This window comes from Sinocyclocheilus anshuiensis, unplaced genomic scaffold, assembly GCF_001515605.1.
Source record: "Sinocyclocheilus anshuiensis isolate Anshui unplaced genomic scaffold, SAMN03320099.WGS_v1.1 scaffold773, whole genome shotgun sequence".
In the NCBI taxonomy this organism is placed as follows: Eukaryota; Metazoa; Chordata; class Actinopteri; order Cypriniformes; family Cyprinidae; genus Sinocyclocheilus; species Sinocyclocheilus anshuiensis.
The window spans coordinates 1,921,983-1,937,455 of NW_015539930.1; the positions used below are offsets into that span (position 1 = coordinate 1,921,983).

The 15,473-nt window shown below is 37.5% G+C and overlaps 1 protein-coding gene and 1 pseudogene across 3 annotated transcripts in view; both read right to left on the minus strand.

Moving 5' to 3' along the window:
• LOC107686859 (E3 ubiquitin/ISG15 ligase TRIM25-like) overlaps positions 1-1,393 on the minus strand; it is a 4,831-nt pseudogene extending 3,438 nt beyond the window's left edge.
• Positions 1,394-1,943: 550 nt separating this feature from the next.
• Positions 1,944-15,473, minus strand: part of LOC107686830 (GRAM domain-containing protein 2-like) — a 23,857-nt gene continuing 10,327 nt past the window's right edge. Inside the window, exons 3-12 of one of the 3 annotated variants that reach the window (XM_016483980.1) lie at positions 11,923-11,980; positions 10,484-10,556; positions 9,482-9,585; positions 8,524-8,622; positions 6,631-6,702; positions 6,472-6,534; positions 6,019-6,196; positions 4,218-4,311; positions 2,834-2,932; positions 1,944-2,751 (exon numbers count right to left, since the gene is read on the minus strand). In XM_016483980.1, coding sequence (XP_016339466.1) covers positions 2,748-2,751; positions 2,834-2,932; positions 4,218-4,311; positions 6,019-6,196; positions 6,472-6,534; positions 6,631-6,702; positions 8,524-8,622; positions 9,482-9,585; positions 10,484-10,556; positions 11,923-11,980 — 844 coding nt within the window. In that variant the 3' untranslated portion in view covers positions 1,944-2,747. Of the gene's footprint in view, positions 2,752-2,829; positions 2,933-4,217; positions 4,312-6,018; positions 6,197-6,471; positions 6,535-6,630; positions 6,703-8,523; positions 8,623-9,481; positions 9,586-10,483; positions 10,557-11,922; positions 11,981-15,473 lie in introns of those variants that run through there. The other 2 variants (XM_016483982.1, XM_016483981.1) reach the window with 2 other exon arrangements.

A 15,473-nucleotide genomic window follows, 5' to 3' on the forward strand; every position in this document is an offset into this window, starting at 1 on the left:
GCACTGGATAGCTGGCCAATCAGCATACACCTCGCTTTTCAGAACGATGAGCTTTGTAAAAATCGACACATTTCAGAAAGGCGGGGCATAGAGGAGAAACAATGTACAGTATGTGGAAAATAATGTGTTTTTTTAACCTTAATCCGCATAAACATTTCATTACACCAAATACACAAAATAATGTTCTTTTTTAGCAACATCATATGACCCCTTTAATTATTTCTCTGAAAATCTCTGTTTAAGTAACACAGAATAAAGAAAGTCATATACATCTGGGACAGCATGCGAGTGTGTGTATAATGACAGACTTTTCATTTTTGGGTGGAGTATCCCCTTAAGCTCAGTTACTGCCAGCAGTCATTCTTCTCATAACTCACCTTATGATACTTCTCAGCCTCTCTCAGCTCCTGAATCTCTTTCTCTATCTCCTGGATTTGCTGCTTTAGTCTCTCCTTTAAGTGTTTCTGTAGGACAAAGAAATGAGAACCAGTGAAATGTGACAAAAAGTCATATATACAGTCATGCTTTTATGTGTACTGATGTAATTTTGTGTTGTAGTGCCATGGTGCATAGTGCCAACAATGTATATCTATTGTATTTCTTAGTTTTCTGCTTATTAATATTCTTAGTCTCATGCCATGTAGGTGTATCAGAGATTCATATGGTAAAATGTGAAGTTAAATGCAGTAATTGGAAAACTCTCGGTTTTCCTGATGTCATTTTGGTGGTCTGCTTCTCAGATCCATCATCGACAGTAGAGTCAGATGATTTTCAGACCCCGTCAGTGTATAAAGTCAACTCATACCTCTTGCTCTGTCTTCTGTTCTGCAACTGTAACAGTGTCATGGGTTTTATGTTCATTCATCATACACAGCACACAAATGCACTGCTGATCCGTACGACAATAAACCTCCAAAAGCTTATCATGCTCATGACAAATCATCTCCTGAAGTCATCCTATGGCATCAGTTATTTTGTGTTGCTTTCCTGAACGAAATTCCTCATGATGTTCAAGATGAGTTTGGCAGTAAGATTCCAGACGCACAAGACAGGACTTAACAGCTTTGCATTTTCTTCCGGTACAGACGTCACACTCCACATCTCCAGTTCCAGCATAATGCTGAGCAGGAGCCACAGTTTGGAGTTTAGGCTTTATCAGTTTCTTCAACATTTCAGCAAGCACCACAATTTTGCCTAACACAGGTCTTGGAGTGAAGGTCTGTCTGCACTGGGGGCAGCTGTACATTCCCTTCTGCTCATCCTGATCCCAGCAGCGTGTAATGCAGCTCATACAGAAACTGTGTCCACAGAAAAGGGTCACTGGATTCTTCAGTAGATCAAGACAGATTGGACAGCTGAACTGGTCCTGAGAAATAGCAGCCTCCGCCATATCACTTGTTGTACACACATATTAAGAAAAACAGCGGCTTAATAACACTTAAGTTTCTCTGAACTGATCCTCTGACATACTGGTGGTTATGTGTTGGAGAGACGTGTGCAAAATGGGGCTGTCTTTAAGGCTTTTCCGGTTGATGCGATTCTCCAGTTTTGAAGGAGCTGAAGTGGTATTATAGTCAAGTCGACTCAAAATGAGCATAGAAGGATTTTCAGTTCTTTGGAAGATTTGACTAAAACGGGAAGTAAAGTGTACACCAACAAAAGTCTATTTTATAAAAATAGAGGAAAATCTGTTGTTAGAATTATTTTTTTTTAACACACATACTGTGATGTATTTGGGAAAGTGGAGTTATTGAGTTATTAAATACCATCTCATTACAACATGACACGCATGCATATTTTACTGTAAATAAAGTAAAAAAGATTTTAAAAAATCCTTCAATGTATACATTATCAAAATAAATAAATTAATACATAAATAAATATAGTAGGCATATGGTGCCTTTTTTTTTAGTGGTTCAATAAACCATTCCATTGAAAATAAATTATTTTCTTACTATTGTTTTCTATGTCAGGATTTACAAGCTTAAACATCTATACAGGATGCTTTAGGAAACAAAAATAGCACAATGATAACCTCTGGAAAATACATAAAAATGCACTATTTTATTGTCCATGAATTCTACAGCTTCAAAATTTACTTGAGTAAACATTCAATATGTCATAAACATTCTGCCCAGGTCACTGACTTGAGCCGATTAAACTGTGAACACATAGTAAGACTGATGACAACCTGATCACACCATATGTAGACATATTAGATATTTTCATGATGCTGTCAACTAAATCCTATTGGAAGAGCTAGAGCATGGCAAGTGGCTTGCATATAAATAAATAAAATAATCTTATCTAAATGTACTGCATTAGATCCTGAGCTATACATATTCAAGATATTTATAACCTATTGAAAGTCATTCAACTGGGTTGATGTAGAGCGATTGATGCATTTGCCCTTATTAGGCGACAAGTGACCACAAGAAGAGTTTTTGTTGGTGGAAACAGAGCCTTCCATAATATTCCATCACTGTAATAAACAGGGCTTGCAGTCTATATTCTGTGTACGCCATTCGGATCCTTTCTTCTTGGATCCAGTAACACAGAATGACTATTTGAGAACACTTCCAGTCTTCTGTTCCTAAGTCAAGCTCATTGTTAACACAATCCGAGACAGACTTTGCATAAATACATAAGAGAGTTTGTTTGCATAGTTGCAAGGTGGCCACAGAGACAGAGAGAGCGCCAGCGCTGGACCGACTTCCCTGTTGAAGTGCAGTGGTGACCGTCAGTGGTTACCTGTGTGGGCAGACAGACAGCGCTGGTAAATGAGCTATAAGACCATAGTGAATGACGTAAGACAGTGTGGAATTACATTTACCTCTCTCTGAGAGGGTTGTTGCTGAGGAAAAAGAGCTGCTGCTCCAGGCTGCAGACACGGAAGGCCAGGTAACACGACGACAGGATGAGCAGGATAATGCTATGGGACAGAAGTCAGACTTACATAAACAGCTTGCTTTTCAAATGGAAATAGAAGACCAGAACACTGTAACTATACTTGACTGGCTTGAAACTAATTAGAGGGATGAGATCACGGAGAGCCTTTTTGTATGTTCAGCTGGACACTAGATGGCAGCGTTGTGAGTTTCTTTGTGATTTAGGAAATAAAACATAACACACATATGGCCATGGTCGCTGCTAGTGCTACATGCAAGCAAACTGCAAAGTCTGTGTGGGACTCGTTGTTTAAATAAATAGAGTAGCTCTAAATTTTATATTGTCCATGAGATTGAGATTTGGATTTTCTCAACTGAAGAGCATTTGTTTATTTTTTCTGTTTATTTTAATATTTGTATTAATTTTATTATTATACACACACACACACACACACACACACACACATATATATATATATATATATATATATATATAGTAAATTTTTAAATAGTAATAAAATAAAGGTTCTGAAAACTAACTGTTTTTAACATCTATATTTGGTGGGGTTTGTTTGAATTTGTTGTTTCATTATAATTTGCGGGTCCCAATATGTCATCTTATTCTGTTGAGATTGCTGTTTTAAAACATCTCTTCTGGTAACATCTCTTTTAGACAAAGCAGTGTATTTTTCTGAAAACAAACAGCAGACCCACTGGCATGTGCACGTGGCACTGCACGATCTGGATAGCCAGTTTACATGCAAGGCAGTTTATTTGTCCAGTGAGTTTAGCCCTGCTGCACCACATAAACTATATAAATCAGGCCACATGACAATGGGGACGGATTACTGGAACAGGTGGACTGGCAAGCAAATGCTAGTTTGTGCGTCCAAGCAATGAGAAAATCTCCCCTGCCTCTTGATTTGATCTATTTATAAACCTTAGAAAAAAGCTGACTTTTTACTGAAGTATGATTAAATGCGCATACTTTTTTCCACAAATGTTTTTCGGTCTTTGACTTTCAATTGAAGACTTTTGACACAGTACCCGTGCTTCAAATGAAAGGTGATATAAGTGATTTTTTGAGTATGAAAATAACAAAAACCATTTACGGTAGGAAATTTACAAAATATCTTCATGGAACATGATCTTTAATTAATATCCTAATGATTTTTGGCATAAAAGAAAAATCTATAATTTTGACCCTTACAATGTATTTTTGGCTATTGCTACAAATATACCCGTGCAACTTAAGACTGGTTTTGTGCTCATATGTGCAAGTAAGAAAGCAAGCATGGACACATAGCAAGGATGTCCAGCCAAACTCACAGCAGGATGAAGAATTTCAGTAGCTGGTACTCCATCTGGCCCAGTTCTGGTATCGTCTCCGTCAGAAGGATCTTCTTGGTTTCCAGACTTTGATCTGAATTGGACAGAACAGTATCACAGGATGAGGAAATGCATGATACAATGATTTAAGATTTTTAAAATTTTTCTGATTCTTTTATAAATACATACAGTTCTCATATTAACTGAGAGACTACGTGGAATATTTGTTGGAATATGTTATATATGTAATGGCTTTTAACATTATACAAACAAGCATCTATTAGTCTTAGCAGAGGCTGGATTTTAATGTTTTATCTCTACTTTCTAAAATCTCCTTCTGGGCTTAATCCCGTATTGCATAAAGGACCCGAGCAAACAGGACCGGTCCTGCTTCATATCCACACACACTGAGAGAACCAAGCACTCACAACATGAGCAGACATGTGACGTGATCAGCTTGCTCCCGAACAGAATCAAATCATTTAATGGACATTTTTTCATTCCATCCCAGAAACATTTGATAAAATGGGGACATTAACTGCCTGTCTGGTCTGAGAAATTAATCAGTGCATGGCTAACGTGTTTGCAGAACTTCACCTGGATTTACCAGGTGGTCTTTTTTCTGAGGTCAAAATTCATCTTTTAAATGAATAGATTTGAAGCCATATACTGGATCAACAGACAGACTGTCATCATGCAGCTTGCAAACCAGTTTTACTTAACAAACATTCACAGCAAGTAATATCTAGCTGATGAAATATTTACAACAGACCAAAACTAGAAAGATTTATTTCACTGCCTACTCTTTAATTACATAAAGCTTATACTCATGTCCTCCACGGTTTTAAAATCCCCTTATATTTTCAATTACTGTGGGAACCCTGTATGGTGTAAACTCAAAAAAGAGTTATTTCCAAAAAAAAAAAATCTGATTACAGAACTTGCAAAACCCATCTGAAATATGCAATACTGAACATTTCATAAATTTTAACCCATCATTTCCCCTATCAATGTGTGGCAGTACCATACTAGCATAGATTGTGATTATCATATTCACATATACATGCTATTTAAAAAAAAAACAACATTACTTTAGAAAACCATAAAACTATGGCATCATTTCCAAAGAAATATCTAAATCAATTTTTAGGTCAGTCACTCACCCTCCAGAGGCTTCTCTGTCTGGAAGGGGGCGTCTACAGTATCCAGGCTGCCAGTGGAGTTTCCCAGTAAGTCAGGAAGAGATGAAGCTACAGACACAACTGACGGCTTTCTCCTCCACTTCAGCACCGGAGGAAACTCATCTGGTACAGGGAAAACTTCAGGGACAGGGAAGTCATCCTACACCAGCACAAGGGAGTACAGGTCACACTCATGGGGAAATTCACTGAGAATGCACTTATTGTGATTAAAGCACATTCTGTAGTGCTGCTTGCACTGTGGTTTGCAGGTTGTCAAGATGCTTTTTGCACTGAAATACCATTTGCAAAAGTTGCATAAACCATCATATTACACCTGATGTACTTACTATGCAATAATGAAAGTCTTAACATGTAAAAAGTTACTTGAGTTTGGGGCATCTAGAACCAGAGCAATCTAGACTCTCTCAAACCTACCAGAGATAAAGAGTTGGGCTCCTCCATGTACTGCTTGAGGCTTAGGATCTTCTTCCCATTGACCTGTATGACAGACAGCATATACATGCTATTTAAAAAAAAAAAAACATTACTTTAGAAAACCATAAAACTATGGCATCATTTCCAAAGAAATATCTAAATAAATTTTTAGGTCAGTCACTCACCCTCCAGAGGCTTGTCTGTCTGGAAGGGGGCGTCTACAGTATCCAGGCTGCCAGTGGAGTTTCCCAGTAAGTCAGGAAGAGATGAAGCTACAGACACAACTGACGGCTTTCTCCTCCACTTCAGCACCGGAGGAAACTCATCTGGTACAGGGAAAACTTCAGGGACAGGGAACTCATCCTACACCAGCACAAGGGAGTACAGGTCACACTCATGGGGAAATTCACTGAGAATGCACTTATTGTGATTAAAGCACATTCTGTAGTGCTGCTTGCACTGTGGTTTGCAGGTTGTCAAGATGCTTTTTGCACTGAAATACCATTTGCAAAAGTTGCATAAACCATCATATTACACCTGATGTACTTACTATGCAATAATGAAAGTCTTAACATGTAAAAAGTTACTTGAGTTTGGGGCATCTAGAACCAGAGCAATCTAGACTCTCTCAAACCTACCAGAGATAAAGAGTTGGGCTCCTCCATGTACTGCTTGAGGCTTAGGATCTTCTTCCCATTGACCTGTATGACAGACAGCAGCATGACAACTTGTCATTAGGCTAAAACTGTTTACATGTTCTCGACGTAGTAGCCCAGAGGTTCTGACTAAACTCTCACCTGTAGATGTGTGCAGATGCGTCTCAACACATCATAGACGCTATCTCTGGACAGTAGAGACACAAACACGTACTGTGGGTGGAAAGGACACAAACATATCAAAATTAGAGTGAAGAAATGTAAACAGAGACTATAATACATGGTGGATGTGGCATGTCCGCTTACATTCCTGCTGGAAAATCCAGCTATAGATGGTAGCTGTGTTTTTATACATGTTAGTTGGTTTCAAACTAGTCCAAGCTGGTCTTTAGATGCTCAAAGCCAGTTTAGGTGGTTAATGGTGTAACTAATGCTAGAAGATATTGGACCTTCAAAAAACAGCTAACATGCACCAAAACACAGCTTCTTTATGACATTAAGCTGGTAAAAACCTGGTTATTTCAGCACAATTCTTTACCTTGGACTGGTTGGCCAACAATCTACAGTAAAGCAGCTTGGACCACACTCTTAAAAATAAAGGTTCCAAAAGGATGCCGCAGAAGAATCATATTGGATTCCCCAAAGAAGCTTTCAATGAACTGTTCTTAAAAAAAAAACATTTAGTGTGAAGAACATTTTAATAATCTAAAGAACCTTTTTCTAATCTAAAGACACAGTTACCACCTTAAAATGTTTGTAGCTGGATTTTCCAGCAGAGATAAAAGAATGTGTGCATAATCAGAGTATGAAGACAAACCACTTTGGTTTAATTTAACAATGTAGCCACATATAATCTCACTACCAGGAAAAGGATCATATTTTTAGGGAACACTATGAGTGCGTGAAAGCCGATCTCATGTGGGCCTGAGGCTTTATGGATTAGTACAAAACAAATGCAACCTTCAAGTGGAGTCAGAAAAATAATGAAATTATGTGCACATGAATGACTAAACAAATTCTCAAAGGTACCCAATTTTGCATGCATGTTCACATGAAAAAATATTTGAAAAGCATGTTTGCAAAGGGCAGTGGTAGTAGTGGAAATTTAGCTTGCATTGGAAAATTTGCAGTTAGCTTCATTCAAATGAATTCATTATTTGGAAGCTGCCATGTATAAATAAACAATATGTTGTGTGAAAGAGATGCGAGTGTATTCACTTGTTTATATACCTGCATAAAAAACTGCCGCCATTCAAACTTTATGATTTAGTTATTTCAGAATTATGTATCCAATTTGAATGCATAGTAGTGGTTGCAATAACAACCGCCTATCTAGGATTTTACCAGGTGCACTTCAAAGCAGCAATATTCATTTTTCACAATGACCATTTTTGGTCTACTTTTACTGTGTAGGAAGTAAATGACTGCCTTTAAGAAATATAGAATTACTGACTATTCACAGGCATTAATCATCAAAGCAATGTCCAATAAGACTGCTTTCAGCTGCTCTTATTCTGCTAAGTTATCAGAGATATCAAATAAGTCACAACTGTGCTCAGATTTGCCAAGATACCAGAGTCTGAAATCAACTTTTCAGTAGAGATTTCAGGATTCAAATGTTTCTCATAAGAATTCTACAAGAAATTTTAGAAGAAACATCTGAGACACAAAATTTGATCTCCATTAAGTTTCCTAATCTTTGAAAGCGCAATCTCCAAATAATAATTCATAAAGACCATGTCATCTGATCACAAATCAATTCTTTGCATTGGCCAATTGCCAGACTACTGAATAATGCGCTTCCTTTCTAAACCAGTTTTACTTTGCTGACAAGAATCAACTAAACAAAAAGGTATAAATGCTGACAGGTGTGAGATATGCTGACTTAAGACAAAGATTCATAATGTGACCTAAAGTCTCAGTGTTTGCACCCATTTGCATTTTCACTGTTTTGCAGCAGCACCACAGCATATGCTGACTAAGCTTTGTATTTCAATATGCCGGTCGATGACCTGGAATCCAGTGGAAACACACCTTCTGACTGCTGTCTGTGGTGATAGCCAAGCCATTAGGAACCAGACCTGCTGTCTTATGTTTCTTCACCAACCGCACGGACGCAACAGGAATGGCCACCTGAGAGGCAGGAGAAAGTGGCAGAAAAAAAAGGAAAAAGTTCCTTGTTTCAAAGTGCGTCTTCAATTCTTGCACACAACATTTTTCCACTCAAGGATGGAAACCGGGCCAGCTAAATCTAATTACTAAATAACATGGTGCACAAAGGAACGATATAACATTACATTTAATTCAGTGTAAAAAAAAACGCAACATGGCGTGCAGCCAAAAGTACACAAAACACCAGTCATTCTATGCGATCATTTCTTGCGAATTTGTTCATTTGTACTATACGGTTATTCCTTTCAAGTTTGTTATGATGCTAAAGTTGTACTACCTTATCAACCAGAAACAATAACCACTCTGTTTTGTGTTGTTTTCTGGGTCGTTCAGACATTTTTGCACTCATCTACAACCCTGTGACATTCAACTCCACAATATTTTGAGTGTAACAGGCACAAAACTTCACATTTAAAAAGAAATGTAATAAGTTAACTAGTTTTTTATTATATTTTTATTTTTCTATCACAATATCTATATAATATTTGTATTAACAATATTAAACTTTCCATGGGTTTTGTAATCATTATTGCAATTATATATTGTATAATTATAATTACTATATTGTAATTATACAGTAAACTGATTTATTAGAAAGTACACTGAAATTGATACTTTCACAATGTACTCAGCTATTTATATACAGGCCTTAGTACTTTGGGTACTATGGGAAAACATAATTTGATTTGGCGATCAGTTTTCTAATTAAATGTTAAAAAATGGCACTATTTTCTAACACAAATGACACCATTTTCCTGGGAATGAACTTTCCAGTCATGTCTATTTCAGCTATAAACATCAGGAAAGACGTGATGCTCACCTTGATGTCTTTACCAAAGAGGTTGGCGTAGAAACACAGCCAGTTTCGAGAGATGTAGAGTCGGCCTTGCAGCAGGATGTCTCGCAGCAGGGCGCAGGAGTAAACTAAAGGAAGAGTCAGTCATAAGTGTACTTATACAAGAGATCTGCAAGTCATGCAAGCTGATACTGAATAGCATCAAATTCTGACTTGTTTCACTTGAATTAGCCCAAAGCATCTTGATATCAATGTCAGACAGATTGCAACAGCATAATATTACCAAACATCAAGATGAACATGAAATTCATTTGGGTCCAAATGACTGAAAATAGGGATCCCAATCATTTAATCCTTGAAATATAAGTTTTAGGATTTTAAAACATTTGAAACACAGAAAAGTTATGACATAAACCTGAAAAATGTTTAAGATTTTGCATTATTTTAGGTCACCAATCAAAAACGCAAATTAGGGACATTGACCGTGTAAACAACTTTTTGCAGGCAGATGCCCTTTGAATCATGCTGGATTCATCAATATGATCATAAGTTTGTATTCATGCAGCTCCAGCAGTGCTATCAAATCCAAAGAGAGACACACTAAGAAAATCAAAATTAATGTACATTTAATTAATTAATGTACAATTAATTAATGAGAAAAAGCATTCTCACTACCGGTTGTAAAAATATAGGTATTCATATATTTATACACATATATGTACACTACACACATATATATATATATATATATAAAAGAAGCACAATAAAACTAGTGGTAAATGTATTATTAACTAGTATTTTCAGACCTTTGCCCCTCTCTGTATATGATACAAATAAATCAAAATAAGTCGTTTGATTAAATAAATCAAACTACTTTAAAGCAAGATGTTACTGAGGTAAATAGTAGCACTATTACAGTAAAAGAATCATTTCATGATTTCACAAGGTCACTTTACAAGGAGCGGCAAGCTGCAGCAAAGTGAAACGTAAGAGGTTGCAGTGGAAGGAAAATGACAACAAACTTACCTTTCATCAGGAGCTCTTCGTTGGGAACGCTCTGGAAAAGCTTGTGGTACTGCGCATTGTACTTGCTGACGGTCTGTGAGGAAGTAGAGGAAAGAGAGATCAGCTGCTTCGCACAGCTCTTCCGCAGCCTGGCTCTTTCTCGTAAGGGATGTGAGCTCTGCACCAAGCTGAGCATGCTGACACGACACAAACACTCCACACCAACCGAGAGGCAGCCTCGCAGATACCCTGTCCCTCTCCACTGTCCCGGGACACAAGAGCCAACTTAGCTTCGTCCTCTTCCTGTGAGCTAACACAGCGTTTCTTCTTACTTCAGAAGCATCACTCTCTCGCTCTCTCTCTTTCTCGCTCTCTCTCTTTCTTCACTGCCCCGTCACAGGCACGGAGCAGAAACACCCACTGCACCTTGACGGAAAAACTTGTGGGCTTGTTTCTAGCACATTTATCTTCACCGGCACTCTCTCACTCTTGCTTCCTGCAGCTCAGAGCGTTTCAGAGCACACTGATGCACAACAGATCATTAGGATGATGGATGTTCATTATGTAGATGGGCTGATCCAGTCAAATGTTTAACCCTGCTTGTACAACTACACTGTCTGTGATAAAAGCAATATGTCTTAATTCTATAACCAAGTCTATAGGCCTGGAGGTGCAGAGCTAATCCTTGTGTGACAGTATCGTCCACTGCAACCTTGACTCAAACTTCCTGAGTAGCAAAGATGTGGTCACAGAATCTATTCTGAAATCAACCAGATTACTCAAAGACAGGCACCAAAATAATTTGTACAGAGACCCAAAACATATTTAGACACTTAAGTCACAACTAAAAATGTATGGCTGTCAATCAAAATGTATTAAAAAAGTATTTTCTTGATGAATATTTTAGATAACAAGATATTAAACCAAGTGGTTAATGTGGTGAATGTTACTCTGCTAGGACACATGAGTATATCCACTAAAAATCACCATGACACCAGATGGCTAATAATAATAATTGCAAAAATGCTGGGTCATTCCGTGGAACATAGCTACATTAAAGTGATTATTACGTTTTGAATATGGATATTTTTCTTACAAAAACGCATCGATTTGCTACAGAAGGCCTTTGTTCACTCCCCGGAGCCGTGTGAGACACTTTTTTTTTATGGATGGGCGCATTTTAATTAAGTGCTTTTGGACTGATGCATGCAACACCCGCTGAGTGCCATGAAACAGCTTGAAAGATCAAAGACAATTTTTAATATAACTCCGACTGGATTCATCTGAAAGAAGAAAGTCATATACACCTAGGATGACTTGAGGGTGAGTAATTTATGGGCTAATTTTCATTTTTGGGTGAACTAACCCTTTAAGTGTCAAACTGTTTTTCGGGTCACTGCATTTACAGGTTGGACACGAGCTACAAAATGATATTGAACTGTATGTCATCTGGTACTTACAGATCCACGGTAGCATTTCTTGACATCCTCATATGACAGATCATCTATTAGATGCACCCTGTGATACAAAAAGAAATATTTAAGAGGATCTGAAAAATATGAACATGACAGAAAATACATACAAGCTGATGATCCCCAGCCCTCCAAATATGCTCATGCTCAGGCCTGAGGCAGAGGGCTGTCCCATAACATGAAGCTTATGACTCTGACACAAATGAGGATTCCAAACAAGACATTCATGTGACACGCGAAATTGATTTTTGCACAGATCGATTTTTGTTAGATATATTTATGAATAAGCTGTTATGCAAACTTCTGTTATGTGGAACAAGCAAGGCTTGAAATTAACACCTGCCAAATGTGGGTGAAAATCAGGACACAAGGCACACTTTTTGGCTTTTTTTTTATGGATGTCAGTGGAGTTCACTGAGTTTTGTGAGGAAACAGCTGATCACTTTATCAATAAATGTGCTTACCATTAATCGTTCATTTTGGAGTAAATTATATTTTGACATTACAACAAAATAAATGCTGTTTTATTAACGAAGTCACTGAGAATAGTTTTTATTTTATTTCATTTTATTTTTATGGTGTCTGCAAACAATGATTCACTGTAGTAAAACTGAATGCCATTTAATCATTCAGAATCAGGTTTAATAATAAAAATATTCAAATCTAAGCTGTGATTTTAATAATATAGTTTATTTCTGATATTTTTGTTTTGGCTAGTAGAACTTCTCAATGGTCGGCAACTTAAAAATTTAATAGTCAGGTTGGCTGGTGAGTGAAAAAGTTAATTTCGAACCTTAGGTATAAGCGTTGAATTATTGTCATTGCCCAATGGTTAAGAGTTGGAGTTAGTAACAACATAAGGGTTAGGGTTTGTCAACTTCTGGCTCAAACAATGGCATGATTTCAAGCGGGACCACCAGTATATCTGTCCAATGGCTAACAGTGTGGTACACCTGATGTACTTCACCTTTAAAACTACTCTGCTGCAATGAGAACGTCCTGTAAGTGACACTGGATAAAAATGTCAACTTCAATGACAACCCAGAATGAAATAATGACAACTATTGACATCAGAAGCTATCAGAAATGAGATTATAAAATCATCAGTCATTCTGGACACTAACTCTCTATATTGTACGGCTCCTCAGAGAAAGAGCTGTGGAAACACAGGCATGTGGCCAAGAGTGCAGCAGAGAGTCCTCTGGCACAAATGCACATCTTCCTCTATCTAACTGTACTGCTGCTGACAGGACAAATGCATCTGTTATGCTTTTACCATCATTCAACCTAACAGGGAACACCACTACACCCACACTCGTGAACAAAAACATGTTTCTTTTCACACATCATTGTTCCCGAGAAGATAATATTATGTCCCCTCAGGCCGCTACTGTTTTCGCTACACTATGCTGCTGTATCCAATAAAAATGAACATCCGAGTCTATTATAGATGACTCTGTATTCCTTTTGTCGCCATTTCAACAGAGAAACAATGGCTCATGTAGTGCTAACAGAGTTGCGAACATTTCCATGCTTTAATTATATAATAAAAACAAATAGACATTCCCAGCAGTATCTCAGTAGTATGTGAAGCACAAATATGCTTCACATATATGTGAGAAGTGTTTTTCAGAGCAACATGTGATGTGGCTTCCTGTGTGGTGAGTGAGTTGTGACTATGTTTAGAATGGCATTCTGTGTTAGTGGCAAAAGGCAATTGATTATTGAGTTGTTAACACTTCTTTTTAGAATTAAATTGTTTTGCATAATATTATAGTGCATATGGTCACCATCATGGACATTAGTGTCCTTTCTAACTAACCATATTCAGGGCCATATTTTTCATACTGAAAAATATTCAGTATCCCAGCACATAGTGGCAAATGGCAATTGATTATTGAGTTGTTAACACTTCTTTTTAGAATTAAATTGTTTTGCATAATATTAGTGTATATGGTCACCATCATGGACATTAGTGTCCTTTCTAACTAACCATATTCAGGGCCATTTTTTTCATACTGAAAAATATTCAGTATCCCAGCATATTTTGTAGCTTTAGTAGTACCGAGGCAAAGAAATCTCACAAAAAAAGTCATTTTATAGTAACAGTTTACCAAAAATGGAAATACTCATTCCATCCAAGATGTAGATGAGTTCGTTTCTTTATCAGAACAGATTTGGAGTGGAAAGGGTCCGAAATGTGGAATGGGAATCTTTCAGAGCAATGGATCCTCTGCAGTGAATGGGTGCCATCAGAATGAGAGTTCATGCAGCTGATAAAAGCATCACAATAATCCACAATTAATCCACACAACTCCAGTCTTTCAATTAACGTCTTGTAAAGTGAAAAGCTGCATGTTTGTAATAAACACATCTATCATTAAGGTGTTTTAATTTTAAACCGTCACTTTTGGCCAAAATATGAGTCCATAATACATAATAACATTTCCTCTAGTAAAAAAGTCCATCACCTGTTGTCCTCTCACATCAAAATTCACCAACATATTGGTTTAGAACTGTTTTGGACTGTTTTCATTTATAAGTGACTAGATTACATACCTGCAGCTTTTAGCTTCATAAAATAATTGATGGACTGGAGTCGTGTGGATTACTTGTGGATTATTGTGATGTTTTTATCAGATGTTTGATCAGTCATTCTGACGGCACCCATTCACTGCAGAGGATCCACTGGTGAAAAGTGTACCAGTCAAATGTAATGCTAAATTTCTCCAAATCTGCTCTGATAAAAAACTCATCTAGATCTTGGATGGCCTGAAGGTGAGTACATTTTCAGCAAATTTTTTTTTTGGCTTGGCCTTGGTATCTGGTATCATGGCATATACAGACAGGCTGTGTCTCATTAATAAACATTCATTCAGCAGCCTTAAAGTACCTTAAATGAATTCAAAAGTTTCTCTTTGTTATTTAAGCACAAAAATAAAATAAATCAGAAACCATAATCTGCTGGCAGATATCTTACAAATGACAGCAAAATATAAATAGAAAGATATTACAATTTATACTGCGAGTTTTGTGCTATCCAGACATGAGTCACACACTCTAATTATGCTGGGCTCTGGCATATTGTGACTGCAGCATGTCACAGTTGAGGGCTTATCTTGCGGAGGTGGGGAGTTACCAGACTGGCAGGGTGTCTGTATGCCCTTGGCTGAGGTTCTGCATAGGCAGACTGATTAACAGCCTAAATGCATCTAGAGCAAGAAAGAGAATATGTCCCAGCAGCAGTGTAAGGTCGGTAATTCATCTGGAAGCAAGTAAAAGGGGACAAAGATCATCAAACTTGGATTTTTACAGAGGAAACACAATACAGCCTTTGTGATACTGAGCTGTTCAGTCATTCTGCCCTGTGGGTGTCAGCTCTCTGAACAGAACGGATGACTGTGTGAGCACATGATATAGTGCTCAACTAAACCCCATCTGGAAACATTCCTACAATTAGGATAATAATTGCCTATAAGGCCCTTAATGGGTTAGCTCCTGCGTACCTAACTAGTCTTCTACCACGCTACAATCCATCA